The sequence below is a fragment of the Vanellus vanellus genome, assembly GCF_965231255.1.
Source record: "Vanellus vanellus genome assembly, chromosome: 13".
NCBI lineage: Eukaryota > Metazoa > Chordata > Aves > Charadriiformes > Charadriidae > Vanellus > Vanellus vanellus.
In genome coordinates, this window is record NC_138918.1 from 8,767,864 (window position 1) to 8,794,409 (window position 26,546).

Below are 26,546 nucleotides of genomic sequence, written 5' to 3' on the forward strand. Positions count from 1 at the left end.
GCCACCACGGGGTGCCGGCAGGGCTCTCACAGCTGCGGGGCGCCGCCGGCACGGAGGGGCCCCTCAGAGCCGTGGGGTGCTGAGGGGACCCCTGCGGTACCGTGGGGCGCTCGGCGGGGCCCGGGGTGCTGCCGGGGCGGCGGGCCGGAGGCGCGGCGGGGCAGGCGAGGCCCGCGGGGTGCCGCCCGGGGTGACCGCATCCCTCGGCCGCGCCGCCCCGGGGTCCGCCGCTGCCCGTAACCCGGCGGCGGAAGCGGCGGCCGGCTCCAGCCGCCCAATGGGCTGGTGCTGCGCGGCGGCGGCGGGGCCCCGTCACTTCCTGGCCCTGCAGCCGGCGGCAGCGAGGCGAGAGCCGGGGCCGGGGGCGGCGGGGCCCGCAGCCTGCCCGGTGCCCGCCACCAACATGCCCTTTGACTTCAGGAGGTGAGTGCGGCCGGGCGAGCCGCCCACCAACACCCCCCCCCCCCCCGCCTCCTCTGCCATTCCAGCGGCGACCGGCCTCGCCCGCCCCTCGGCGGGGCCGCCGCTCCCCACCCGGCCGCCCCCGGCCCCGCCGCCGCCCCCGGCCGGGGCGGGCAGGGCGGGCGGCGGTGGGCGCCTCCCGCCTGGCAGCACCCGCTGATGCGAGGCCGGGCCCGTGACCGGCTGCGGGCGAGGTGAAACGCGAGGGAGGGAGGGAGGGATGGAAGAAGTAGGTCTGGGCAGGGAAGGGACGTGGGAAACTGGGAGGCTCAGCCCAGCGAGCGGCTGTTATTGTATAACGCTGTTGTGCAAAGCAAAAAGGAGGCGTGTGGAGTTTCGGGCTCCCCCGGGCAGGACAGGAGGGGTGGAGCGGCGGGGCCGCGGCGGGGTGAGGGCCGCGGGTGGCGGGGGGGAAGGCCGCGGGCCCCTTCTCCTCCCGCAGGGCCCTGGGCTGCCGCAGCAGCCTGAGGAGGTCTCTGGTCACGGGGAGGCTACCTGTGAGAAAAGCTGCAGGCCGTGGCTCGCTGATGGCTAGGAAACCACGTCGGCGCCGCCACCTTTGGTTTTGGCAGTTTGAGCAGGTGCCAGTTGTGGGATTTGGCCTTGCTGCGGGGCGCCTGCGTCCCGCGGGCCACTGCGCTCAGTTTCAGGTACCAAAGCAGAAGTGAAAAAGACCCCTCTGACTCAACTGGAGCTGAAATAGTAACTGGGGATCTGTTTTCTTTTTGAGCCATTCCTGAAGCCAAGATTTGTAACTTTCCAAATTCGTAGGTGCCATGGGGAAGATGCACGGATGAGTTTTCTCGTCTAGCTTTTACTTGAGCATTAATGTTACAATAAAAAATACATACGTTTGGGGGAATTAAGAGATACAGTTGTTGCTTGATGCTTCTCGTGTAGGGCCATCATGAACCATACATTTGCACCCCTTTGAGATAACGGGAAATGGTGATATTAAAATTTTTTAGTTCTCGCAAACAAAAGTTGTGTTACTGTACTTTTGCTGTAATTCTTAATCAGGCCTCTCATTTATACAGGCTGACAGGTTCTTGTATGTGATCCATGGGGCACTATTGAACATGGAGGCAGTTGCTTCTGAATGAAAACTTGCTGAAGCTGGAAACAGCATCTGCTGGATCATGTGGGATCCGGGGCCCAGAGCCCTGTTTCTGCCTTTGTGTAAAATTTGGTAGAAAAATTCTTCTCAGCTTTGGAGCCGTTCTGCCAGCTGCAAATCCCATTGCCATCTATTTTCAGACTTGTACAATACATGAACAATAAGGGATCCTGGGTTGTGGCTGTCGCTTTGTAGTAGCAGATAAAGAAAATGTTATTTCAGACGTCTTTGAAAATGTAATTTTTGTTGGATCTCACAATGTGCATGGGGAAACACTGGCTCACCAAGAGTAATCATCTTAAGAGACAGCACTAGTGCTTCACTTTGGAATGGAACAAATACATTAAGTAAAGGCTGAGTTGCAGAGTTTGTGTTAATGAGTTACCAAAACATAGAGGCATCGGTTCAGATCTGCATTTTAAAGATTCACAATTGCAAATAACTTCTTTGTCATTCAGATTGGAGGATTAGAAATAGACACTTCAAAGCACCTTCACAAATAATGTAGGCTTACTGAAGTTCAGCTTGTCTGCAAAGATGAATTTTTAAAAGACTGCCCTTGATAACAAGAACTTTATATTTAAAGGTACAGAGAAACTATTGTCACATGCAACAAACCACTTTCCTCTTAGAAGCATGAACAGAGTTCAGGACCAAAATTTTTGCAAAGGTTAGAGACTATCTTTTAGCTATTGTGGTTTTTGTTCATTGTGCAGTCAGTGGAACAAAATCTGCTGAGGTTGGAAAATTTTACTGTCGTAGGTAAAGTATGATGCATACATTAAAAAAAGTACAGTTACTTCCTGACAACTATAGAACATACAGTGCAATACTCTTAAAGAAATAAGGTTACCACCTGTAGTAAGTTTCTGAATGAAGAGGTGATGTTTTTCATCATGAAAAATCCAAGGTTTTTCTTTCAGAGATTTCAACTGGATGTTCTCTTTGGCAGGTACAGTTTGGCACCCTGTCTTTAGCATACACTTTAAAGTGGGTGTTATGCCTATGTATGATTAGAGGGTTGGATTGTTAAGAAGCTTTTAAAATTGCCCCTGCCTATCTTCTAGAGTACAAAATTCAGACATTCCAAGTGGAAAGGCATTTTGTTCTTCTGGAGGCCACAGATTTCACACAGGTGTGTTGCTAATGCACCTGAAAAAAATCACTGTCCTTAACTGCTCTGCTAGGACATTTGGGAAGGCAAATTCTTTTTTGTTGTTGTATCCTTCCCTCACTTAGAGCTTTTATTTTTGATCTTTTAGAGTGGCAGGACATTGACAGCTAACATCAGTTGTAGAGACCAGCTAGAAGTTTGGGACTTGAGCTCTATTTCCACACAAAATAGCTCTGGGAGGAACAGGTTGCCACAGTCGCATCTGGAGAAGACAGACATAAATGACAAGTACTTAAAACAGCCCATGACCAGAAAAGTCCCTATTCTTCACCAACTAAAAGTCAAAGAAAGCATTTCCATCCATGTGACTAAATCTCTTTCCTATCTTCTAGACTTATGGGTTCATATTTGGCCAGACTGAAGAACCTAAAGTTCTTTGTGTTTCTTGGAAGTTGCCTCTATGGGTCTGAGACATATTGGTTGGTATCAGATATGGAATAACTTGTTTTGTTACTTGTACTGTTTTGTACTGTACTTGTTTTTCTGTAGGACTTTTGTTTTCTTGGCTTATCAATGGTTCCCTTGGCTAATATAAAATGCATTTAATTTATAAATAAAATAATATTTTCACAGTAAAGTAATTTCAAGTGAATAATAATTATTCTGTCCAAAGTATCTTTAGGGTTTTAGTAATACTTAGTACTTAACCTAATGCTTTTCATTTTTCAAAGCATTTCATTCGCACTAATCTGTACAGTCCTGCTGTGATGCTGGTAAGGAACCAAGTTTTCAGCTTCCAGATTGGAGCCTTCAGTACAGGTCTGTTTAATGCATGTCACAAGACACCAGCCCTCCTACAGAACTACTAAATCAGTTTGTATTTCCGGAAGGCCTGGTTCTTTCTTATTTTTTAAAACCTACTTGGCTGCAAGAGAGAGACAGATTTTTCCTTGTTGCCTCTCCTCCTGGTTTGTTAGAACTGGTGTCAGCAAAACAGCTTCATACCTATTTGATTGGGGATTTTGAGTTACATCGCTGGAGCTGAAAGGGTATTTCCCCCTTGAGCCTTTAACGCCTAGTGTCACCTGCATACTTGCAGCATCTGTGGATGGTTAAAATCATAATTAGATTAAACTGTAAGCCTGGGTCATGGTGAATGGTGATTGTGTGCCAGAAGGTTTCTCACATGTTGTGCGATCCGGTTAGCAGGGAGGCTTAGCTTCAGTAGCAAACGTCAGTGCTGGACTTAAGATTGCTCTGCTGTTGAGAATTACAGAAGTAAAAATGAAGTAACTCCTGTGCACTGCATGTGGACATGGTAGAGAGAAACGTTGCTGCAAGTTCTGTTGAATTTGTTGGCTTTTCTTAGCACCTGCCTATTTGCATGAAAGAGTTACTGATGGCTTTGTAGCAGATACTGAAACTTCTGAACTATTTTGGTAGCTTTAACTGATTAGACTGAGAAAAACTAAAATAGACTCCTCTGAAATCAAGTTTTTGGTCTAATTGTGGGCGATTCTCAGTTGTGCCTTGGCTACTTTTTTTGGCACAGAGTGGCAAATATCTGTGAATTCTTATTTTTTATGTTTAACTGAAAGTCAGAATTTATTTCTCACGATTAATCATAATGTTTTGGGGGGTTTTTTGTTTGGTTGGTTGGTTTTTGTTTTTTTTTTAATAGCTTGATAACCTGTATGTTATACCTGGATTTTGGAGGTCATGGGAAAGGAGCCAAGCTTAGAAGGGATTTAGATTTAAATGCTGATTTAGAGTGGAAGTTCTTTGCAGCAAAGACTCTTACTCCACCTGCACAGTACAATGGACCCCCACAGTCAGCTGTTCTTTGGCACATCTGTGATAAATGATACTTCTTATGTGGGTATTCTGATTCAGATATAAAAAACATTTTTTACATTTTTTGTTGTTTTGGCACACAGGCAGATCTGTGCTTCGGTTCCCATATGTCTTCTTTAAATCAAATTGTCCAGTCTTAACCAAAGCTGACCCACTTTATTGCTTTTAGGAGAGGCAGTATGTTTGGTTTTAATTTAGACCTAAGAGTTGTGATGGCTAATAGGCAAACTGATGCTCAAGCCATCTGACCTGGCACAGTTGCAAAACCAGTGATACAGACTGCTTCAGCAACATCAGGGAGGTCTGTTTGTCTGCCTTCAATTTCCAACCAGATTAGTGAGGGCGAACCAGGAGATTGTAGGTGATTTGGAGTCTAAGGAGAAAAATCTTTTCCTAATTAAGCAATCCCTTGGACAACAATTTCTCATTCACTTGTGAGCCCAAGGAAAATAGCTTTATTTTAGTCTTCAGGCTTAAGAAAAGAAGGAACAAAGCTGTCTTTCATAATTCTACCATTTTTCTTCTGACAGGTTTGTGAGGGTCACGACTTAAAATCTTTCTGTAACCCCTCAAATCTCATGTAAACTTGTATGGGATTTGTTCAGCCTGTGTTTGAATATTTGCCAATTGTTAAGCAGAAATGGTGACTACATGGTGTTTTGGCACTACCTAATAAATATCAAATGTTAGTGGAAATGTACATGTTTGCTCAGGAGTTTTAAGTTGGGGTCTCAACCAGCTTTGTGTCCCTCATCGGATTGTGGTGCTCTGTACGCCATGCACCTGCTTGCTCTCGCCCAGCATGTTGTTTAACTAACTTCATTAACACACACTAGTTCATTTGGCAAAATTACTCACTTACTTTAACAAATGAGCTCATGGTGCCTCTCCTGTAGAAGGTACATGGTGGTGATAGCAGCAGGTAGGTGTGTTCTTGGCTGAAAGAGTGTGGGGAGGACAAGAGAGAAGAATGAACAGTTAAGGCCGGCTAGTACGGCTTCTCCTCACGAGATGAGTTGTGCCTACTGGTTTATGTGTAGCAGTGGCATATCTGAAAGGTTTACGTGTGCCTCTTACTAAGCTGTGCTCGGTCACGCTCATTCCATGGCCATAGACATTGCCACTTGTACAATGATTTTGTTCAAAATCTTAAATCCGGTATGTCATTGAGCTGGTAGCCATCGCTTCCCAGATTAATGTCTCCATTTATAACTAGTGGCTGTAACGTTCTGTGTTGATTAGATAGTTGCCTATCTACACTTTGCAGGGTCCCGCACTTTTTTCTCTCTAGCTACTGAAGCGATCGCTGACCGCTTCAGAGAGCCTGGTAACTCTGCAAGCGTGTTTTCATCTTGAACTGCAGCCACGTCTGGCAAGCATGTTCCACTTCGCATTGTGCAATGTCGCTGGTAAACAAGCCTTCCAAGTGGTATTGCTGCCACCTTACGTAATTACCAAAGTTGATTTTGGTGCCAGGCAGTACCATGACTAACTTTGTTTCAACAATAGCCCTTTGAGGGCACCTGAGAAATTATTCTGCAGTCACAGCAGTCAGATGGGCAAGCAGAGTTGTACAGATAGAGTCTATTGATGTTTCTGCCACAAATAACTGATTATACATAGCATGCATGTCTGTATCTGTTTCTTCCAAAGTCTCTCTTATGCATCATTTCTCTTAAAATATAGTTGGAGTAGAAAACTTTTCCTGAGTAAGTACAGAAGTATTAAGGTCTGACTTTGTAGGAAAGTTTTGTATTGTTCCTTCTGAACTTTAACTGTCCTCCTTTGTTCACTCATTGATGACACAGATGCTTTCTTCATGCCATCATAGTTCATTGCTGTGAAAATGACTGATTCACACTGTAAACAGAGTTGAAGCAATACCACCAGCGTGGAGTGAGAAGCTGTGGAAGTTGTTGAGCTTGTATTTTGAAGTGTGCATGTGTATTTTTTAGGCATGGAATTCAAATGCTGGAGGTGGTGAGAAAAGAATATTCTTGCAATGAAAGAAGAAATAGTGGAATCATCTGGGGTTTTTGGTCTTCTATCCAAGCACAAGCCCTGAAGTGTTGTTTAGGTATTCCTGTACTGAGCCAGCTGTCCTCAAAATGGAAAACTTGTTCTGTCAAAAAACTGTTAACCATGATTTTGCCACAATCTACAAAATCTTCCTTATACTGAAATGTTGGAGTATTTTAGTAGTGATCACAGGAGGCACACACACACACAAGTAGGGACTGTAGTTACATAGGTGGACAGTGCTATTGGCTGGATTTGAATTGTATGTGTTTGGATGTTTGCTTTTTTGGGTGGTTGGTTTTTAAGGATGTTTCCAAATGAGATGTAACCCAGAAATGTAATGCCAGAAAGACTGGCATTTAATAGAAGAGCCTTCAAAATGCCTTCAAAATGCTATGTTAATATGGACGGGTATGTATTACTGCTAACAGGATTTCAGGTAGTCATGGTGGCTTAGTATTTATTTCGCAGTCATATCCTAGCAGATCACTTGCCTCCCTAATTGCTGTCCGTTTCTGTAGGCCACTGTGTGCTGTGAATAAAACAAGGTTGGAGAGCCTGCTAAAACACCAGTACAACCAGTAATGTAAATACGATTTTGTGTGTTCTGATAAAGGTGAAGTCTCAGAGCCTCGCTTGGATTCTACTTCACTCTAAATCGAATGTGACCATACTGAACTGAAATCTGAATCTGTCTGCTGCTTTATAACAAGTTATATCTGGACTAACAAACGCTGGTAAACCTGGTCCCCAACTGTAAGTTGCAGTTCCATCTTGAGTCTGTATCAGTCATGTTTTTGTAGTGGGATACCATCGATACAGATGTTTCCTGGAAACTGAGTCAAAACCAGGAACTTCACTTGGAAGCCAAGTGATACATTTGAGTTGTACTTGCTTGTATGTAATGCAGTTATATGCAAATAAAATATAGGAGCACATACAGAAATTCTCCTCTTCTCAGATTGGAATACAAATAGGAGAACCTGAGCTGGTCACTGCAAGTTTATTTATATTACTGGGTTAGATGCTGAAAAAGTACAATATATTTGAATCCTTGCCAGATGCTCTGGGAAAGAGTATGGGTTTTGCCCCTAAATCTTGTGTATTAAGAATGGCTTTTGTCCTACAGAAATTGCTTTGGAGGAGAAGGAAGACTTTGTGTTGCATGTGCATACAGCAGTGAATGCCATTGTCTACTCTCTCAAGTAGACATCTCAAGTTCTGCTATTCTTAACTCTTTTCAGCTTCAGGCAAGTAGCAATCCCTTTCTGAGCCTCAGTTACTGAATTTTTTCAAGGGAATGTTACTTTGTTTGCTCACTCGCAGAACAGTGGCTGAACAGTTTTTCCTCAAAGTGGTTTTCTTGGCCTGGTCTCGCATGAGATGGTGAGTCTAGCAGATGTCCAGGAGTTTCCCTTACTGATATTAAGAAATCTTTCTGTCATGCAGTAGGGTATGGATTGGCCTGTGTGCTTTTGAGGGAAGCTTTATGAAGATGGAGCTATTTTCTTCACCCTTTTTTTTTTTTTTCCCCTCTAGTTGTTATAGTTGTTCATGAGGGGTAATAGTTTTAAACTGAAGGAGGGTAGATTTAGATTAGATATTAGGAAGAAATTCTGTACTCCGAGGGTGGTGAGACACTGGCACAGGTTGCCCAGTGAAGATGTGGCTGCCTCATCCCTGGAGGTGTCCAAGGCCAGGCTGGATGGGGCTTTGAGCAACCTGGTCTAGTGGAAGGTGGGGTTGCAACCATGGCAGGGGGGTTGGAACTAGAGGATCTTTAAGGTCCCTTCTAATCCAAACCATTCTATAATTCATGCTATTTTGTACAAGTCTCTGATTTGTGTGCTGTCCTAGTGCAGCTGGGACTTAAATATTTCAGAAAGCAGCTTCCACCAATAAAATTTACATGGTTCTGATGCTAAATTAATCTTACTGGATCTTGTTTCAAGGTGTTCAGCGGTACAAGGTGGCAACAGAGTCTTAATGTCTTGTGATTCCTAGGAGCTGTGGGAAATACTATGGTACAACTCTTCTGGGTTTTTTTCCTTAGCTGTGTCCTGGTTGTGCTCTGAGTTGTGTGTAGGTAACTTCTTGGAAATCACGGTCCAAGTTTCAATTTTTTTCAGTGTCTGCTAGAGATCAGGACTTTGTGTCTGCGGGAGGGGATGGGGGGGGGGGGGGGCTGAGGAGCTGGCTACTGAAGCTAGTAGCACTGGCAATACTGGGAACTGGCAGCTGTGGTCAGTGTAATGGAGACAGGAACAAGGCAGGAGGCAGAGGAACCCTGAGCTGGCAGATCTCGAATTCAGAAAGGGAGAGATGTTCAGGACTGGGGGGCTCACAAGGGAGGGAATGGGTGAGGGATGGCGTTGGAGGAAATGTCTGGGGGGATGCAATGATGGGAGGTGCTGGGATGTGCTGGGGACCTGCAGGAGCAAGAATCTCTGAGCTTAAGGGGGATGAAGGCTGTGGACAGGAAAGGTTACAGTTTACTTACGACATTCAAGTGTCTGAACAATTTACTTGGTTTGAGGAGCAGCCATATATGTTTAATCCTGTTCTCTCTGCCTCCGTTCTGTCTTTCTGATCTCCAGAATATGGTACTACCACTCAGAAGCACAGTTGCTCTTGCTTTCAGTCCAGTGAAGGGCTGTATCCCTTTAAATACCAGTCCTCTTACTTGAGCATTTTTTCTTCATGACACTTTTCTCCTGTTTTTATGAAGCAGAGTATAGTTTGCTCACTTTATTAAAAATACATTTCTCTTCCATCCTTCGTTTTGACACCTGTTTCACCGCCTAAAAAGAAATAAAATGCTTGCTGGCAAGACTCCACCATTGAATATCTGAGATTATAAATACTTTTCACCTCCTAATTACCTTTGAAATGTGTTTGAGCCTAACATTTTATTTTGAAAAAAAATGTGTTGTACCGCTTCCTCTCTTCCATACTTCAGTGCCACCTAAAATAGTTTGCATTTTTGGTGTATTTCAGCAATAGCAATTGCTGTGTATTCCTGGGCAATAGAGAACAAGCTTCTTACGCACTGAAAGAATAAGAGCACAAAATTTAGAACGTGGTTGACGAAAAGGTATTATGCAGGAGAGCACAATGGAGTCGGGGAGGCTGGCAGAAGGGAGAAAACAGAACTAGCTCCTTGGAAAGAAATAAATTTAAATGGGGGCAGAACGTATTCATTTTTTGTGCCCTCTTTCTGCAAGTGTGTGGGGATTCATAGTCTTTGTCCTAGAAACAAATGGGTTGGTGTTTGTTTTTTTTTTTTTTCCCTATACAAATCCTGTACCTGCTAAGTAACTAGCAGCCCAGATGACATAATGCTGCGCTGATGCCGCCAACGTTCTCTCAGCCCTTTTCCCTAAATGTCCAGTTACCCAAAAGCTGGATTATATAATGAATGACAGTCCTCCTGGCTAACCTTGTTTTCTTGTTCTCAGTACTCCTCCTTGTTTCAGAAACTTCCTCTGTTAGTTTCATTATGTTCTTGGAACTAGAATTAAGAGGGAGGAGCTGGCTGGCAAGGAAACCTATTTGTGCATTTCACTCCTGGGCTTAAAAGTGTGGAGAGTCAGCAGGTCAAAAAAAAAAATATTTGGAGGATCATGCTTTGAAAACTGGTGTGATGTTGTGAGTGAAAAGTCAGTCATGCAGAATTTGAAAATTCCCGACTTCTCCTGCTTTCAGTACAGATAAGCTAGTTTAAAACTACATTAGCCCCTCGGACTCCTTGTCTGGTCCTTCGCATATCAGAGCTTGCTCAAGGTGGTTCAGGATTAAACAGTTTCCAATGTAATTGTGAAGCCTTGAGAGTTTGTCCATTAAAGCTCAACTTCTGCAGTATGTGTGTTAATACCCTATTGTGTGTAAATGAGAACTAGCCGATTACTTAATGATGTTTGTATATTATCTGCTGTTACGCAGGTGTTAATCTTATAAAATGTGTTAATAGCTGCTTGGTATTTATGAGTATCGGTTTATTAGTCTTGCTTTGAATCTGTATTTGCATCTTGAACTCACATTCAGGGCCAAGCTTTGATATTTGTATATTCAGTGTTTACTTTCCACGTGAAAAGTAAAATAACAGGAGCGCTTATTTTACTTTCCGCATGCTTCAAAGTTCATATCCCAATTCGCAAAGCGATTCCTGATCAAGATGGTTTGTAAACATGCATTCTAGGCACAACCCTGTTACTGAACCAAGACTTGGCTCTTGCAGTGCACATCCAGTTTGTCTTCATAAATGCATCTTCCTGAAGCTTTCCGTGTGCAGACCTTCAAAGAAGTTGGAACTTTTATCAGTAATACTCCATATTTTTTCAGAATTTTTCATCTGTAGATTTCAACGTGCTTGATGAAAAGTGGGCAAATGTCACCAGGTGCTGCTCTGCAAAATGGAGAAGCTGAAGAAGAAAGATTTGATTGACTGGAACAGAAATTACACAGTGAGTCAGTGCTGGGAGCGGAACAGAATTCAGGTCTGCTGGCTCCCACTGGTGCATCCCATCTGCAGGATCATAGTGTGGCTGTCCTAGAAGCTGTCCTGAGCTGCTCTCTGCACATTATGTTCTCATCTGCCGGCAGACAGGAAACAGAAATTTCATTTAAACAAAGAATTGACAATCACAAAATGAAGTGCTTAGAGTGGGTAGTTCCTATTTTCTTCTCCTGCTGCTGACTTCTTCCCATTGTTTTCCCACTCTAAAACAGGGTAATAGATTTCACCTACTTTGTTGGAAGAAGAGTTATTACTTTTTATCTGTGCTGGATTGTGTAGGAGCTAAGTGTTCTTCCAGAGTAGTCAGAGCACACACTTGTCTTTGGATGGGAATAAAAGCAGCCATGATCTAAAGAAATTATTTCGGAATGAAATCTCGAACTAATATTTCTCCATAAAAATAGAAAAACTTGTGCTTCCTATACATGTATAGAGGAAGGCGTTAGAATAAGACACCTCTACTTCCTTTGGACTGTCTTAGAGTGAATTTACTGGTTTGTTGGAATTCTTTCTTTGATAGATCTGTGGAATGAAATTCTGGATTTTTGTCCAGAACAGGTACAGCAAGGAGCATAGGAAGTTGAAAATGCATAGGGAGTTGGAAGTCACTGCTTTTTTAAAGTAAAGCATGAGAGGTTTTACTTAAAAAGACATGCTGTTCTTGATGTGTCCTCAATTAAAAACAAATCGAAATAACCCAAGAGAACTAGTTCTGACAGAACTTCTACTCTGTAAATCTTGTCGTTTGAGTTTAATGCTCTTTCCAGTGTCTCTGAGAGAAAGAGACCCTCTTGTGTTCTGACGTTACTTTGGAGGGAAGAGGGATCAGATGGCTTCCCTCTCTGGCATTTAGAGGTCTCCAGTGCTCTTACTCAGGGGTTGCATCTTCTCTCAAGCCCATGCTTTCCTAGTTTAGAGACTTGCTCCAAACTGCTAGTCAGAGCAGGTCTGACTTTTTTTTTGTAGCCGCTTTCAAGTATCTGGGGTACATCATCCAGCCCGCAAAATTGCTGAGTAGTCTCCTGTGTCACCTGTCCATCTGTCTGCTCATTCCTCTGCTATTTCCCAGGGGAGTCTGATGATGTCCAAACCCTCTCTGGGTAACTAGGCAGAGGGGAGTCTTGCCCTGCTTGTTCTTTTATCGTCGTTGTCCCAGATACTAACAGTATCTGCCATCTTTACTGTTTTGATTATTTCAAATACTCTGTCGTTGGGCACATGGAATGCGGTAACTGGTCTTTCAGGTCATCTCTGCATGTCCTAGGAGTCAGCCTGCTGTTACACTGTTGAATAAAATCAGTTTAACAAGTAAAGAGGTTAATTGTTTTCTCTTTGGTCCTGGTCACAGTAGTTCTTGGTATGGTTTTAACAACGATGAACAATAAAAGTCCCCCCAACTTACAACAGGTGCCTGGGTTTTTATTTTTGAAGTAAATGGTCTTTTGTTAATCAAAAGAGCACTATGTGTGCAAACCTGGCTCAGCTATGCTGTTTGTTCTACCCTCAGCTTGAACAGTCACATTGAAAACTAAATTGGTGGTGTTAGATTTATCCATTATACAAAAGTAACAGCTTTGCTTTTAAAGATCTTGCTGCGAGTGTCTGATGTGCTTCGTAGGAAGGAACAAAGCCAGAGCGGTACTCGCTCTGTTAGAGGTACCTGTCTGTGTTTAGCGGAGTGAGGGCATATATGTAAGCTTGCTTGTTTTTATTTAGCATTAAATGGCCTCTGAAAAGGTCACAAGCTACTGCAGTGACTACCTACGGCTGAGTGCCTGGTGGCTTGTGCTGTTCAGGTGCTGTGGTTGGCCTGCTCCTACTGCCCAGCGTTCAAAGGCTGTTAAGGCAACTTTGGACAAAGCGGAGATGAATTGTCCCAAAGCCATTATTTGAGAGCGGTGACCCAAGGAAACAGAGGAACAGTTGCTGCCTGTTAAACAACTTTTTTTTTTTTAAGCTCTTAGCTAAGTGATTTAATTTTTTGGTTCAAAATTTTTTGTTCTTCTAGTAGCATTGGAGTGTTCTATATGTTTTCCTAGTTTCTCTTAATTTTTCTAGCACCTTGTAATCTTTTTTTTTTTTTTAATGTCTATCTCAATTGAAGAAGTACTGAGAGATAAAGTCCTGGGACAGCAATTTTTTCCCTTCTTAGTCTAGTAGCTACAGCCTGAAAATCTATTTTACTTCATATTTGTGTTGTGGAGTATGGGGAGGCGAATGGGGAGCTCCAGTGACTGAGTGCTCTCTGTAAGCCAGATCCTTTGCTGAGTTGCTTCATGAAACTTCTAAAACATGTCATTGAACACAGACCCACGGTACCCTGAGCTGTTGGGGAGGCAGGTTTTCTCTTATGTGCTTTGTACTTCTGATTCTTAAGCTTTGGTTGGATGATGGACTTCTCTTTGCCAGAGCAGTCCGCAGATTGCAAAGATGCAAATGCTCCTTGACAGAAAGAGCATGCCTTTGGTGGGAAGGTTTCTCTAGAAATACCAGTGCGTACTGCTGGAAGGGTGTTTCCCTTCTGCCTTTAGTCTTCAACCTGAATGATCTTGCTCTGACAACAGTCTCTCTATAGCTTCCTTTTGATTCCATGAATTCACATAGAAGATATCCAGTATGGCCTCTTTTTTTTTCTTTCTCTTTTTTTTTTTTTTTTTTTGCCTTCTACTTCCAAGCTACACTGATTTTGGGGGGCAGAAGGAAGCTTCTGAGACAGACATGGTGACTAAATTCTGATCTCTCCTTTGTAACACCAACCTCTGCTAAAATTTTCCTGGAGAGAGAAAATGGAGTCTATTTGTGCACAGTTGTCTTTGAATGTCAGATGGACTTAATCCAATTTATATTTTATATTTATCATGACTGAGTTTCTTCCTGCTTCCCATGTCCTCCTTAAAAAATGATAAAGCATTTTATGCAAAATGAATTGCTGGATTCTCAACTATAAATGGTATCTCTGCTAAGAGCCTTAATAGCAGCAGGTGTTGAATGAGTCATAGTCCATAAACTCTTCTGTTGTCTCCAGGGATGCTCCTTCCAGAGGTGGTAAGAGCAGTAATACGAGGAAAGAAAGTTGTGTGGTAGCCCATACTGCGGACTGGTTGAAAACTCATCAGAGCCATCGTTCCAGCTCATTTCATGTGCACTTAAACATGTTTCCTGAAGTGAGGCTGAGGTTGCTCATTCTCCTCTCCCCACTTCACACCCGCCTTGGTTTCCTGAACTGCTAATGCACCTCTTCTGTCGTGAAATGACAAACTTAAAAATAGATACAGCTATACAAATCTTGTGGGAAGAGCTGGTTGTCTGTCTCTGCATCAGATCTATAGCTCCTGTGGGGAACCAAATAAAGGTGACTGAACCAACCATCTCAGATGTCTGAATCACATGTCTGTAATACAGCAATAAAACAGAAATGTTCAAGGAGGCAGATAGGAAACAGTAAGAGGAAGAACAAAAGTGTGTAGAGTGTCAGATCCCAAGGTTATGTCCTTGTCTCCAGGGAAAATGAATCTTTCTCAAAGTTAAGGATGATTCGTCTCTTCGATGGCAGCTGCATAGAAATAGTTGGCTGGATTCGCTGATGTCTACATAAAGTAATTAAAGACTCTGGTGTAATTCAGAAGGATGTAGCCTAAAAATGAATTTATTTAGAATGTCTAAATGGTAGATGCTCTCAAAGAAGAGAATACATGAGATGTTTTCTAACCTGTTATCAGACAGAGCTGCCTCAAGATGACTTACGGAAGATGAAATGGATACCTGCATAGGTTTGACTGTCCAAGGTTATGTTTGGCAGCTGCCTTGCTCTTTGTGTACCTTCCACAGTGTATGTAGTTTTCATCAAAAGCAGTTTGGGGGGGGTGGTTTTGAATGAATATACATTCCTAAAAATGCACTGTTGGGCAGAGTTGTTTCTATCCATGTGAAAAAAAAAATCCAAAACAATTAACAAATAGAGTGCTTAATCTTCTTTTTGATGAAAAGCAGCTTTTTAAGAATGAGTTTCTTAAAAGTTAATGGGGCTAATCTGCATGGGATACCTTTGTGTTGTTGGATTTCTTGAATGTGGCAAGTACAGTGTGTAATGGTAGAAATTCTCTCTTCTACTTTGTAACTCCGTTTTCTGGTGAGTACGTAATGAATGGACTTTGTAAGGAACAGGCAAGCTCTTTGTTACATTAGTCAGGAATTGGCGTGTGTGGAGAAATACTGACATCAAGCCTTCTCGGATTCTTGATATTTGAGGCCTGCAGCCATACTCTGATTCACTTTTCTTTGGTTTGCAAGAAGGACTTGACAAATGGGAAAAAATAGCAGCAATATTGCACTTGAGTGTATCTCCAGTTTGCCGGAGCAGTGCTACTTGCTGTTAAACTGGGTAAGGGCATTACCAGCACATGAACAGAAGCAGAAGGGAAACAAGTTTTGAAAACTGCTTTAACTGGCTTGTATTCCCCTGTGCAGTGGCAAGGAAACATTTCTTGCATGAAATAGTTCTTAAAAGGCCAGCCTAATCTTGTTTCACTTTGTAGACCAGAGACCTAGGTCTACAAATTCAGTGTTAGATGGCGTGCCAGGTTTAAGAGCTTGCATTCTTGGTATACGAAAGGGTCAGTGGTTTTAGTGTGATACAGTCATGTTTTTGAAAAGGTTCTGAAAAGATGGACTTATTCCTACTTTCTGACTTATACAGCTGTCTTGGAAGTGAATTAACCTGGACTGCAGATACATAAATATTGTGTGAGAAGAGGGAATCTCAACAGAAATCTAGGTGATACAGCCTGTATCAAAGCCCCACAGCTTCCCACTGAAGTGCTGACTGCCACTGAAGACAGGTTTTATTATTTCTTTGCTCCTTTGTGCTGTATGATTTAAACTTGAGATGATGTTTGACCAAGGGCTTTTGTTGATCTAGAAAGCCGTCTCAGCTGGGGAAGGTGTATTATTCTTCATTTCTTCAGACAACCAACCTGTCCCTCTGTGTATGTGTCATAGGTGCCTTCCCTTTCTCCTTTCCAGTCTGCACCCCCTCTGTTTCTCAGAGCAGTCGTGTTTCTTGCCAAGAAGGAATCAGTCAGGGGCAGAGGTTTTACTGACCCTAAAAGCCCTTTGGGACAGTTCAGGCTGCAAGGCTTCACCAGTTGCTTTTTTCTTACCTGGGTTTTCCCCTGTATCTTGGAAACCCCAGCGATATCTCCCTCATGTCCTTTTTATTCTCTTTGAGAGATATTATGGTATCTGATAGGTTATGATGGAGGTGTTGCTCCCTTCTCGTGAACTTGTCCAGCACTGGATCTCCAACATGCAGCATGTTGGAATACAAACACTGGCTCCGCAGTTCTTCAAATTTCTTATTGCAACGTAATCTTTATAGTATTTTCAAAGTTAGTTTTTTTGTATCTGTACTCAATAATCTCCCCTTTGTCTAGTTTAGTCAAATCGGCTGTAACATTTTCAGTTGTTTGGTTAACTTAATAGTGAAGTTACATTTCTGCTGTTAATGTGTTGTTCTTGCAAGGCACTTCAAATAGACTTACTTGTTAATGAAGCAAAGTTCAGCAGCACCAGGCTGTCTCTTTTTTTTTCAAACAGATCTCAAAGCTACTGATGTGTAATAAAGTTAAGGTAGTTGTTCGCTGTGCACTGGACTCATTACTGAGAGTGAGTAATGTCACCAGGAATTAGTGACCTCAACTTCAAATGTGGTATCTGCTGAAAAAATAGATGCCACTTCTAAAAGCTGGTTAATATGGGAGGTGGAGAATCAAGTGTTGTTTCGACACCCACATTCTTCTGTGTGAATCACAGCCATGGACCCTTGCTGCTAAGACAAGATGACATGATGTATTTACGCCACCATTGACCTGCTAAAGGTGGAATGTCGGCCGTGATATTGATTTTTTTATTTTTTTTTAATCATCTTTGACATCAGAAGTGTAATTTGCTGTAATGAATGATTGTGTCCTCTAAACACCATCCCCTTTCAGTGTGTGCTGCAGAAGTACCTACAATAGAGCCAGTATGCTTCAGAAAGACGACTGATGTTTAAGTATTCAGTTCTTCTGGGAGGGAAAAAATAATCTGCCTGAAGAACAAAAATGTTTTTCCCCAGTCTGTGAGCGTTAAAGCTAAATTTCTGAATCATCTGAGGAGTGGAAAGGGATCAAAATTAATCTGTTTGCTACTGACTTACGGTGTTCAAATTCTGTTCTGTGCCTAAGTGCCACATGTGAACGTAGGTCACTTTTGCTTGGCTGCTTGATTAACTGGAATCCAAAATACAGTCCAAGAGCTGCAAACAATCTTTCCCTTGCCCCTTAGTTGAATCAGTAAAAACACACCTTGCGGAAGGGTACATGAAAACATTCCACTGCTGCTCGCTCCAGAGAGTGTTTCGTGCTCCACAGAGAGAGAGCTGAAGCATCTGCTGTCTCTTTGCGGTGACTCCATGCAGTCAGTCAGTCAGTAGTATAGGGAGATTTATAAGCTGTGCTCTGAATGTCTGCCCTAGGTGACACGGCCAGTGCCCCTTTGTTTTCTCCCTCTCCGCATGCCAGGGAAGGGTGGGCATGCTTGAGGGTTGCGACAAATCCTGTAAACTGAAGGAGTTAGTGTTCTTCCTTCTCTGATATGAACTTTGTATCTAAAGCTTCCCTTTGCTACAAGACATTCAAATTTAACCACCATCTAGTTGGTTCTACCTAAAAGTTGGGTTTTTTTATTACTGCCTCAAGTTCTTTGCTTCTTGCTCATGAAAAAAGTTAACAGCATCTTACAGGGACGTTACTGTAGTATTTTATTGAAGCTCTTTTCAGACTCTGAAGATGTCAGAGAGGGTTTTTCAGTTTAGGGAGGTGGTAATCTTCAGTGAAATAATGTATTTATTACTTCATTTCCTGAAATATTTCAGATCCAGACTTGAAACTGTTGAGGTGTATATAAAGCACGCCCTGGCTGGAAGCCCTGCCCATAGCAGCTCCTGCTGAGGGAGTGAGCTCATCCCCGTTCTCAGGGCAGGCATTTGAGGTATCTACTCCAGAAAAAAAAGGCAATGTTTGGGTAGACATCTTCTGCCCTCCCTGTCACCCATCTTGTGCTGTCAATCAGGTAGATTTGAGAGGAAAGTCAGGAATCGCCCCAGGGCTGATGATGTTAACTTGCTTCGGTTTTGGGTTTGACCTACCATCACCTCTCCGTAGTCAGCCTTGGACATGATTGTTTGTGGCTGTCCCACTCCGATGAGCACTACTGCATCTGCCTCTGGCTTGTTAAACACTTGGAAGCTTTTTGTGGCTCTAGGAGATCCTGAAAAGTGAATATGAAGAGCACATACTTCTGTCTGAAGAAAAAAAAGTGTGAATAGCAACAGCCCATATTAGTCTAGATACAGCTTTTGAAGTCCTTCTCATACTTACTGGCACTTGAATCTGCCATCCTTTTGTTCTGCTCCACTGAGGTGCACCTGTCTGCAATTTGACCTCGCTGTCCACTTGTGCAACTGCAATAAGATGAGACGAAAGGTGATTTCTGTGTTTCTGGGAGGGCTCTTGCTCACCTGTCGGTCACACAGCCGGAGCCCTGCCTCAGACCTGGTTTAATCATGCTAAGGTTTGTGAGTTCTCTGTTTAGACCTATTTAGGAATGAGCCTTGTACTGCTCTTCGTCACCATGCTGTTTTACCAGTTTGTTGACATTCCCATCAGGGAGGTGAGAAAGTTTTTTTTGTTATGTCCTTTCAGCATCGTATTGAGAAAAAAGTATTGTAGCATTCCCTCGTGTCAGTTATGAATGTTAGTTCCTGCGAAACTCTGATATTGCCAAACAGCTCTTTTTCATTTCTTTGTTTGCAGCCCTGTTCTCCATTGAAAGAAAAGACAATAGATACACTAGATGTGTCAGGAAATTCCTTTGTTATACTGATGACAGCCTAGTTCTATCTTTAGCCTTGTATTCTGGTACTGCAAGGTCCAGCCCTCCCTTTATGAGGATACGGATGACCGGGAGGATGAGCTTTCCCAGCATAAAGTTTGTTGTTTCCACTCTGCAACTATGTCAGTTGATTAACTCAAAGATGTTACTTCGCCTTACAAGTCTTGCCTTTCTGAGCGAAGGAATGAAGTTGCCAAAATATATATATATAGATAACATACCGGTTGCTCTGTGGAAACTGTACGTGTGCGTGCTTTGTAAGTGTAAAGTAATGTATCCCTGCATGACAGCAGAGTAAACTGCTGCACAGTACTGCAGGTTAAGAGACTTCACTTAGCAGTTACTGCGAGGCAGTGAACATGCCGTAAATCTACACCCTGGTTTCTCATGGTCATTTCGGATACGACTATCAAATTATCAAAGTGGACATTCACAGTGTAGTACAGTGTGTCTCACTGTGTTATGAGCTGGCTGGTATAACCTTTCTGAACATCCAGTCTTCCTCCAGCGTTAGTAATATCTTCCACTGCTTTGAATGTGCCAGTATCAGAAATCTGTAAGGCAGCTTTTGCAATGTATAAAGCACGAGGTTTATCTCTGTTCCCAGGGTACAAATACTCTTCCAAGTGACCAATGCCTCAGGAACCTGGAGGCTTATTGGAATTTTTACTGCAGGTACTTGCAGGAACATCTGACCTGAGGGCAAGTAAAACCTGTTTCCATTTACCATGCATACAGCTCCATGGCCTCCTCCCTCATGCATTACAAATCATCTGTGGTGTCTAATCCTCATTCTTTTCTCTTCCCAGGACAGTGTAAGTGATCCCCTGAAATTGCTTTGAGCTCTGTGACTAGTCAAGAAGCCATTGGCAAAAGGAGAGGGGCTTGTCTACTGGAGTCTAAAGTTAATCAGATTTTTAACCCTTAGATCTGATAGGAGCATTGGCTTTCACGAATCTCTGATTTCTTGGGTCGCAGGGTCTCCTGTTACAATTACTCTTGTCAACTTCACGGATTTGTTTAAGAAGTTTGCTTGATTTGCTTATTTATTAGAATTATTTGCAATTAGTGAGGCCTTCTTTGGGGTTCCATCCTCTACTTATTGCCGGGATCTCATCTCTCTTGTGTCTCACAAACATACTTTTCAAGCTGTCATTGAATCCTCTACAATTTTTATCTTCTTTTAACTCAGAGTTTAAACCGGAGTTAACAAGATAGTTCTGTTCCCTGGCCATGCCAGCATCTCCGTCATTGTCTTCAAAGTTGGATGTCTTGCTATCCTTTTGGGCCCTTCTCTGAATGCATAAACCCAACTACTGTTTTCACCATCCTGGATCAGACTAAATAAATTGTACTTTGTCAAGCTGTGGCCAGTATCAGATGCCTTATGGGAAGATGCCTGGTACCCTGAAGAGTATTTTTCCTTTACCAAAGTATAAACCCTCCTAATCCAGAACATGTGTTTTTCAAGATGAGTGTTCTCCCAGGATACGTGCACATACTCAGTCCTTTTTGTTTGGGTTTGGTGGTCTCTTTGACTTGCTGATAGCACGTGTCAGTGAGCAAAAGCTCAGCAGTGTTTGTCTCCTATTCCAACTCTGTCTCTTTCCATTCCCTGGCTGTTAATTGTTTTGATCATTTTGGCATCTCTCTACAAACTTAAATACACCTCCCCTACTTGCCTTCCCTTCTGCTGCTTGAGTCAGGTTCTGGATGTCATCCTTCGAGTTTCTGCATTCATCCATGAGATCTAAACTGAGTGTTCCTCCTTCCTCCCTTCCATCTGCTCTCATTGCCTCTTTTGCATACGTTATCTGCTCTTGATTCGGTGTTATTCCTCAGTGTCTGTCCTTATCTAAAAATGTGTTAATTCTTCAAAACAAAGCCATTAAAGCTTTGTACAGTCCGCCTGGGTTGTTCTGTACTCTTCTTGTATGTGCCTCTAGACTGCAAGTTCAAGGCTGGGACGCTGTTTGCTTGATGTTCTTCGCCTAGCAAGCTGTGTGCGCGCATGTGCTCATACATGAAGTGATCCTTAAAGTGCTTTAAGGACCTCATGTGACAACGGTTGCGAATGTGCTGTACTGTGCTGGCAGGGAGGCTTGAGCCAGTAAGTATAGACCCCAAAGTTCTCAAAACTCCAGGCAAATCAGATCCAGGGACTTGCTTAAAGCCCTTTTTAGCTGTATGTCCTGGTAGTAGAAGAGAGAGGGAATGTAATGTTGTGGTAGAAGAGATGGGAAGCAGAACAGGACAGAGAGGGGCGACTGCCTTTTACGCACTTAAAGCCAGGTGATAATTGTAGCTGGGAGCCATCGATCGCTTTCTGTAGTGTATTTGCCTAATCCTAGCTTACTTAATGCCATGTAAAACTTAATTTGTGGGGTTTGGGTGTGATTAAAATGGCAGACTGAGAGGAGAGAACCCTGCCATGACATCAACTTTCCACTGAGTTATTTAAAAAGCTAAATTTATTTTTTTTTTTAATCCTGTGATGGGTCATCATTTTAAAACTGGTAAATATTTCTCATTGCAAGAACAAACTTCCTTTTATAGTATTCACACGCTGCTGTTTTTACTGAATCCAGCATAGAGCTATTTCCTATTTCTAATTGTTCACTCACACTCAGCAGCTCTTGCGTGTTCATGTGTGCGTGCTCGCTCTCTCTTTTTTTCTTTCTTTCTCAGCTTTTTTAGCCTTGTTGATCTATTATTGTGACTTTGGCGAGACGACGCCAGCTTTCAGCGTTTAATGGGCTGCGAGCGGGAACGATCAGCTACTTCCTCTGCCTGCGAGACCCTGATGTCATCAGCTGCTCTGGGTTGCTTTACCATCCGCTGCTGTTGTTGCTTTGGTGTGTGTGGAAAGAATGTAAACAGCACTTTCCAGATGTTCTCAGGGCAGCTGGAGAGCCATAAATGGATTGTTTGGTTCAGGAATATTACTAATCTGTTTAGGAGATGGCAGTGAATAGAGTCATAAAAACATACAGCTCCAATGCATATCCTGTGCAGCATGCTGTGTCAAGCGTTATCACAGTGAGTTGTTGGAATGGTTTAGTGATTACATAGCGTGTTCAGGACTTGAGCTGAGTAGGAGAACTACCTTTATACCCGCTCTCCTTCCCTCTCTTACCCTTCCTTCCCCCAGCTTCAACTCCTGAATGAAACACAGCAGCCATGTCCTCCTAATCTCATGCAAGGCAAATGCTGTTTTGTTCACCCAAAGTGCCTCCAAGTTGTAAGTTATCTCAACAGATGAAGAGTGAAGAAAGATGATCTCGTTTTTAAACTCTCAGTATAATATTTAGTGTAGTAGTAACTACCGAGTAAAATGGGGGGGGGTTTCATCTTTGTGCAGTATAGAATAGGAATTTGGAAGCTGGTGTCTCTCATGCCTCTGCAGGGCTGGAAAAAGCATCAAATCTCACCCACTTGTGCTATATCCAAAAAAAGGTCTATTTTGGGGGAGAGCCAGTCACTTCCTTCTTTAGGGTGTGTATGTGTTTTTAATGCATTAATTAATTTTTATTGAGTGGTGGAAAAACTGATGTCAGAACTGCATTGCGGCTGGATGTGCAGGAACACAAGCTTGTAGGAAATAATACAGCTAACATCATAAGGGCAGTGAAAGTTTAACCATGGAGATTTTAAAATAGCAAAGCTGAGCCATATGGATATTAAAAGATATGACAGAATCAAAACAACGGTCTAATATTAAACTACATTTTGCTGGGGGAGTAACAAACTTCTTGGGTTAATTTTTCTTGTGTATCCTGTGTCCAAGGGTAGCTTTCTTGTCTCAACACCTTGATTTCTGACTTTGGTATTGTCAATTTCTGGTTATTGCAGGATACAAACTACAAGGGCCAATACGGGTTGTGTCCCTCTGTTTTTTTTTTGCTAGGCCTCTTTATTCAGGAGTCTATAGAGTATCCTTTTCCTTTTACGGTGGTCTATAAACTTGTCCAGCATGACTTCTTCCCTGGCACCTCTCACAGCTCAGATTGCACAGATCCGTGACAGCAAGGCAGAGGGAGGTGGAGGGGGGCGGAGAGAAGGGCTTTGGAAATCAGAGCCAAGGAGTGCAGTTACATAATTGTACAAAAGAAAAAGGATTTTTTTGTTTTTCCTTCTCATATCCTTCTGTGAACTGAAAAAATGCTGCTGGAAAGCTGGATGGAAAAACTTCAGCATCAATCATCCCTGTGGGGACATGAAATGTATTGAAATGTTCCACCTGTTTTATGGCTGTTGCTTTTCCTCTTTCAGGTTTGACATCTACAGGAAGGTGCCAAAAGACCTTACACAGCCAACCTACACAGGGGCTATTAGTAAGTAACACTTCTTTTTGATGTCCTTGCATACCCCTGGTCTAAAATTAAAGATCGTTTGCCGTCTCTGGAGAAACTTTTTAAAGGGATGTTACACACCGGAAATGGTATCCTTTGTTGCTGAGACAGCTCATTTTGCCCAATCTGTCGGGTTGTACTGAACGGGGGGTAGTTTGCATGGATGCAGAATCTCAACAATAAAAAATTATAAAGATACATTGTCATGAAAGGGAGCTTCTAAAAGCTAGCACTGAAGTACCCACTCCTCTAGCTACTGAGGTAGCTGCTCTCTACCGAAGTAGCTAGAGAGTTTTTTTGCTAGCATCTTCCCATGAACAGAAGCTGTGAGTCTGCTCCAAACACTGGTGGGGGGGACGACTGCAGATTTTTTACCTCTCTGTGATAGGCATCCCCTCCGTTGGTGTGAAAAACAGCGGGTCACAGTTGCATTCACAGTTAGTGTGCCCAGGTGTTTGCTTGCTGAAGAGGCTCGGGGAACGGAACTACTGCAAACAGGGAATCCGGGCTCTGGATCAGTAAGGAGCAGTGTGGGTGGCAGTATGCAGTGGCCAGCAGTGAATATGGTTTGGGAAACACGTATTTCTCTCACAGCGTACTCAGGGGATTCATCTGATGTTGTAGGTGGGACTAATGAGCAGAGATCTTATTTTGTTGTTATTTGTCATGCTTTTGAAGAAGAAAAATTGCTCGGGCAGAAACCACCGATAGCCATCCACTCTCACTCCCGTGTATCAATACATAGACTTCGACTGATACAAATCTCTTGCCTTGGGCCCCTTTTCCTTCCTTCCTCCTCCTGAGGGAGGCTGCAAGGCTGAGTAATGCAATTTCACACAATTATGTATAGTGAGTGCACTGTGCGGAGTCGTAAACATTGATCAGGTTGATCCTGCCAGGCCTGTAATGAGACGCCTAATGCAGCTTTCCTGTTCCATTGAACAGTGACTTCCTTTGATCATGTAGCTGTGCTCCATTCATCCATTCTTGTAGATGGGTCAGTAGCTTTGTATGTCATTGCTGACGTGAGTGATGTCATATCCCTTGGTGACAGCAGGCGTCAAATAGAACTGAGTCAGTACCAGTGAATCAATGGACACAAAGGAAAGCCCTTTGTGAGCTAAAGAAACTCCTCGCTCCTTACTCCTTACTGTGAGGATGGTCAAAGACTGGAACAGATTGCCCAGGGTGGTGTGGAGTCTCCATCCTTGGAGATACTCAAAACAACTAGACTCGGCTCTGAACAATCTGCTTTAGCTGACCCTGCTTTAAGCAGATGAGTTGGACGGGATGACCTCCAGAGAGGTCCCCTCCAGCCTCAACTATGCAGTGCTTCCATGAAGATTGCACATTACCCTAAATATTTACTTTCAGAGTCCTTGTCCTCCGTGTTCTCCTGACCACTGAATTACTTGTATGTTGACTCCCTTTTAGCTTTGCTGAAGCTGTGAACAAAGGGCTTGAAGAAAAATGTTTGCTAATTTAGAGGTGTATGAGATTTAGTGTTTTGAAAGAACACTTTGAACTTGTTACTGATCCTGCCTTCTCTTCTGTTTTGGAAACTAAGAGTTCCCACACTATAACTGGGCTCCCTTTGAGAATTTGTCTTGTTATGAATCACCTGCAAAAGCCTATGTTTTAGAAACAAAAAAACCATCAAAGGCCATCCAGTGTTAGGCTTTCTGATCTGCCTTAAACAGCTCAAGTGATAAGTCTGTTGTGGGAAGGCTTGAAGGCTGTGACTCTTACTTAAAATTATTAGCTGACTTATTTCCCTCTATTGTTATTTGCAGCTTCTCAGGCTTTGAGTTTCTTCTCTAACTGGTTCTCCTTCTTTTTGTCAGAGTGTTTTTAAAGAGGCTGATAGAAGCTTTTGAACCACACAGGCAGCCAACAAACTGTGTTGGCTTTGCATGCGAGGATCTTCTGTGCAGCTTTCCTAATGGGCTTTCTGTCTGACCAAGCTTGGGACTTGTAATTTGAAAGCCGGTAATCTTGCATGTTGTAGGAGGCCATGAATGAGACCTGCCCATTGCCACGCCAGTTTGAAGCCTGGGAAGGTTACATGATTTTGTGATAAATGCTTTAGGGAAGCCACCTTGTAATAACATTGGGGGCTTAAGGGTAGGGGAAGTTTCTGCCTCTCAAAATCTTTTAGGGTCTGGTAAATATGTAAAACAACTATGGCTGCTAATGTATTTTGGCTTTCTTTAAGTCCTCCAAGTTTTACACAGCAGATATGAAATAGCCTGTAGTAGCCAACTATTAATCTGGGCCCTTCCCACATGATTTCTGCTGAAACTTTACTTCAGTATCGCTTCTGGTGCTGAGAGCTTTCTGGAATAGGAATGGATTTACTGCAGGATACCTACAGTTATTTTTGGATTGTAAAAAGGTCTTTTAAAAAAAAAAAAAGTTTGAGGTTTATTAGGGAAGAAGGCATAGATCGAATTACAGAAGAAAAGAGATGGAATGTAGCAGCTCTGCTTCTGACCACCAGGGCTAAAGTGGCCAACTCCTGTAGGAAAGAATCAGCTGAAGGATAGTAAGTGTGAGGGTATTTTGGTGGAGAAGAGCGGACGATCTCAAACACAGGCAAGTTCAGAAACCAACTGGAGGGTTATTGAGGCTTTTTATTATGTATGGTTTTGTAATTTCAAAAGTTGCAGTGAACGTGGCATACAAAATATTTCAGATCTGTGTAGCAACCCTTCTAGCTACTAAAAATTAGTAGGAATGAAGGAACCAAGAATCGTCCGCTGCAGTTTACTGGAGTGAGATTTGTCTAGAACAACGTACCCACTGCTGTGGACTTCTCTGCAAAGTGTGCAGAAGTTCCTCAATCCTTTTTCTCAACAGAAATCTCTTCTTTCAGGCAACATCAGGATCCCCGTGCCACTGAGCCAGTCATGCCATTGTTGTCCCCCTTCTACCAGATGCTTGTGCCAGTCTTTGCAGGCCTTCCCACCCCTGTGTAGCGTGTCTGTGATGCCAGCACACGGCCGTTCTAACAGACCTGACTAACGTGGTGACAACTTGGCCATGTTTGGGTACGTAGGCAGCAGCAGCACATGCCCTGGCTGGCTGACAGTTGGCATCTGGCTGGACAGGAGCAGTCGGGCTTCTTCAGAGGGGGGCCTGCAACTCAGACAGCTGCTGTAGCAATCCTGCTATTTAACA

The 26,546-nt window shown here is 43.1% G+C and overlaps 1 protein-coding gene across 1 annotated transcript in view; it reads left to right on the forward strand.

Annotated features, from left to right (window-relative positions):
• Nucleotides 1-271: 271 nt before the first annotated feature.
• The window catches only part of ERGIC1 (endoplasmic reticulum-golgi intermediate compartment 1), a 60,866-nt gene continuing 34,591 nt past the window's right edge, over nt 272-26,546 (forward strand). The window contains exons 1-2 of the mRNA XM_082489952.1: nt 272-423; nt 23,287-23,348. Of these exons, the coding sequence (XP_082346078.1) occupies nt 278-423; nt 23,287-23,348 (208 nt within the window). The 5' untranslated portion in view covers nt 272-277. The remainder of the gene's footprint in view (nt 424-23,286; nt 23,349-26,546) is intronic.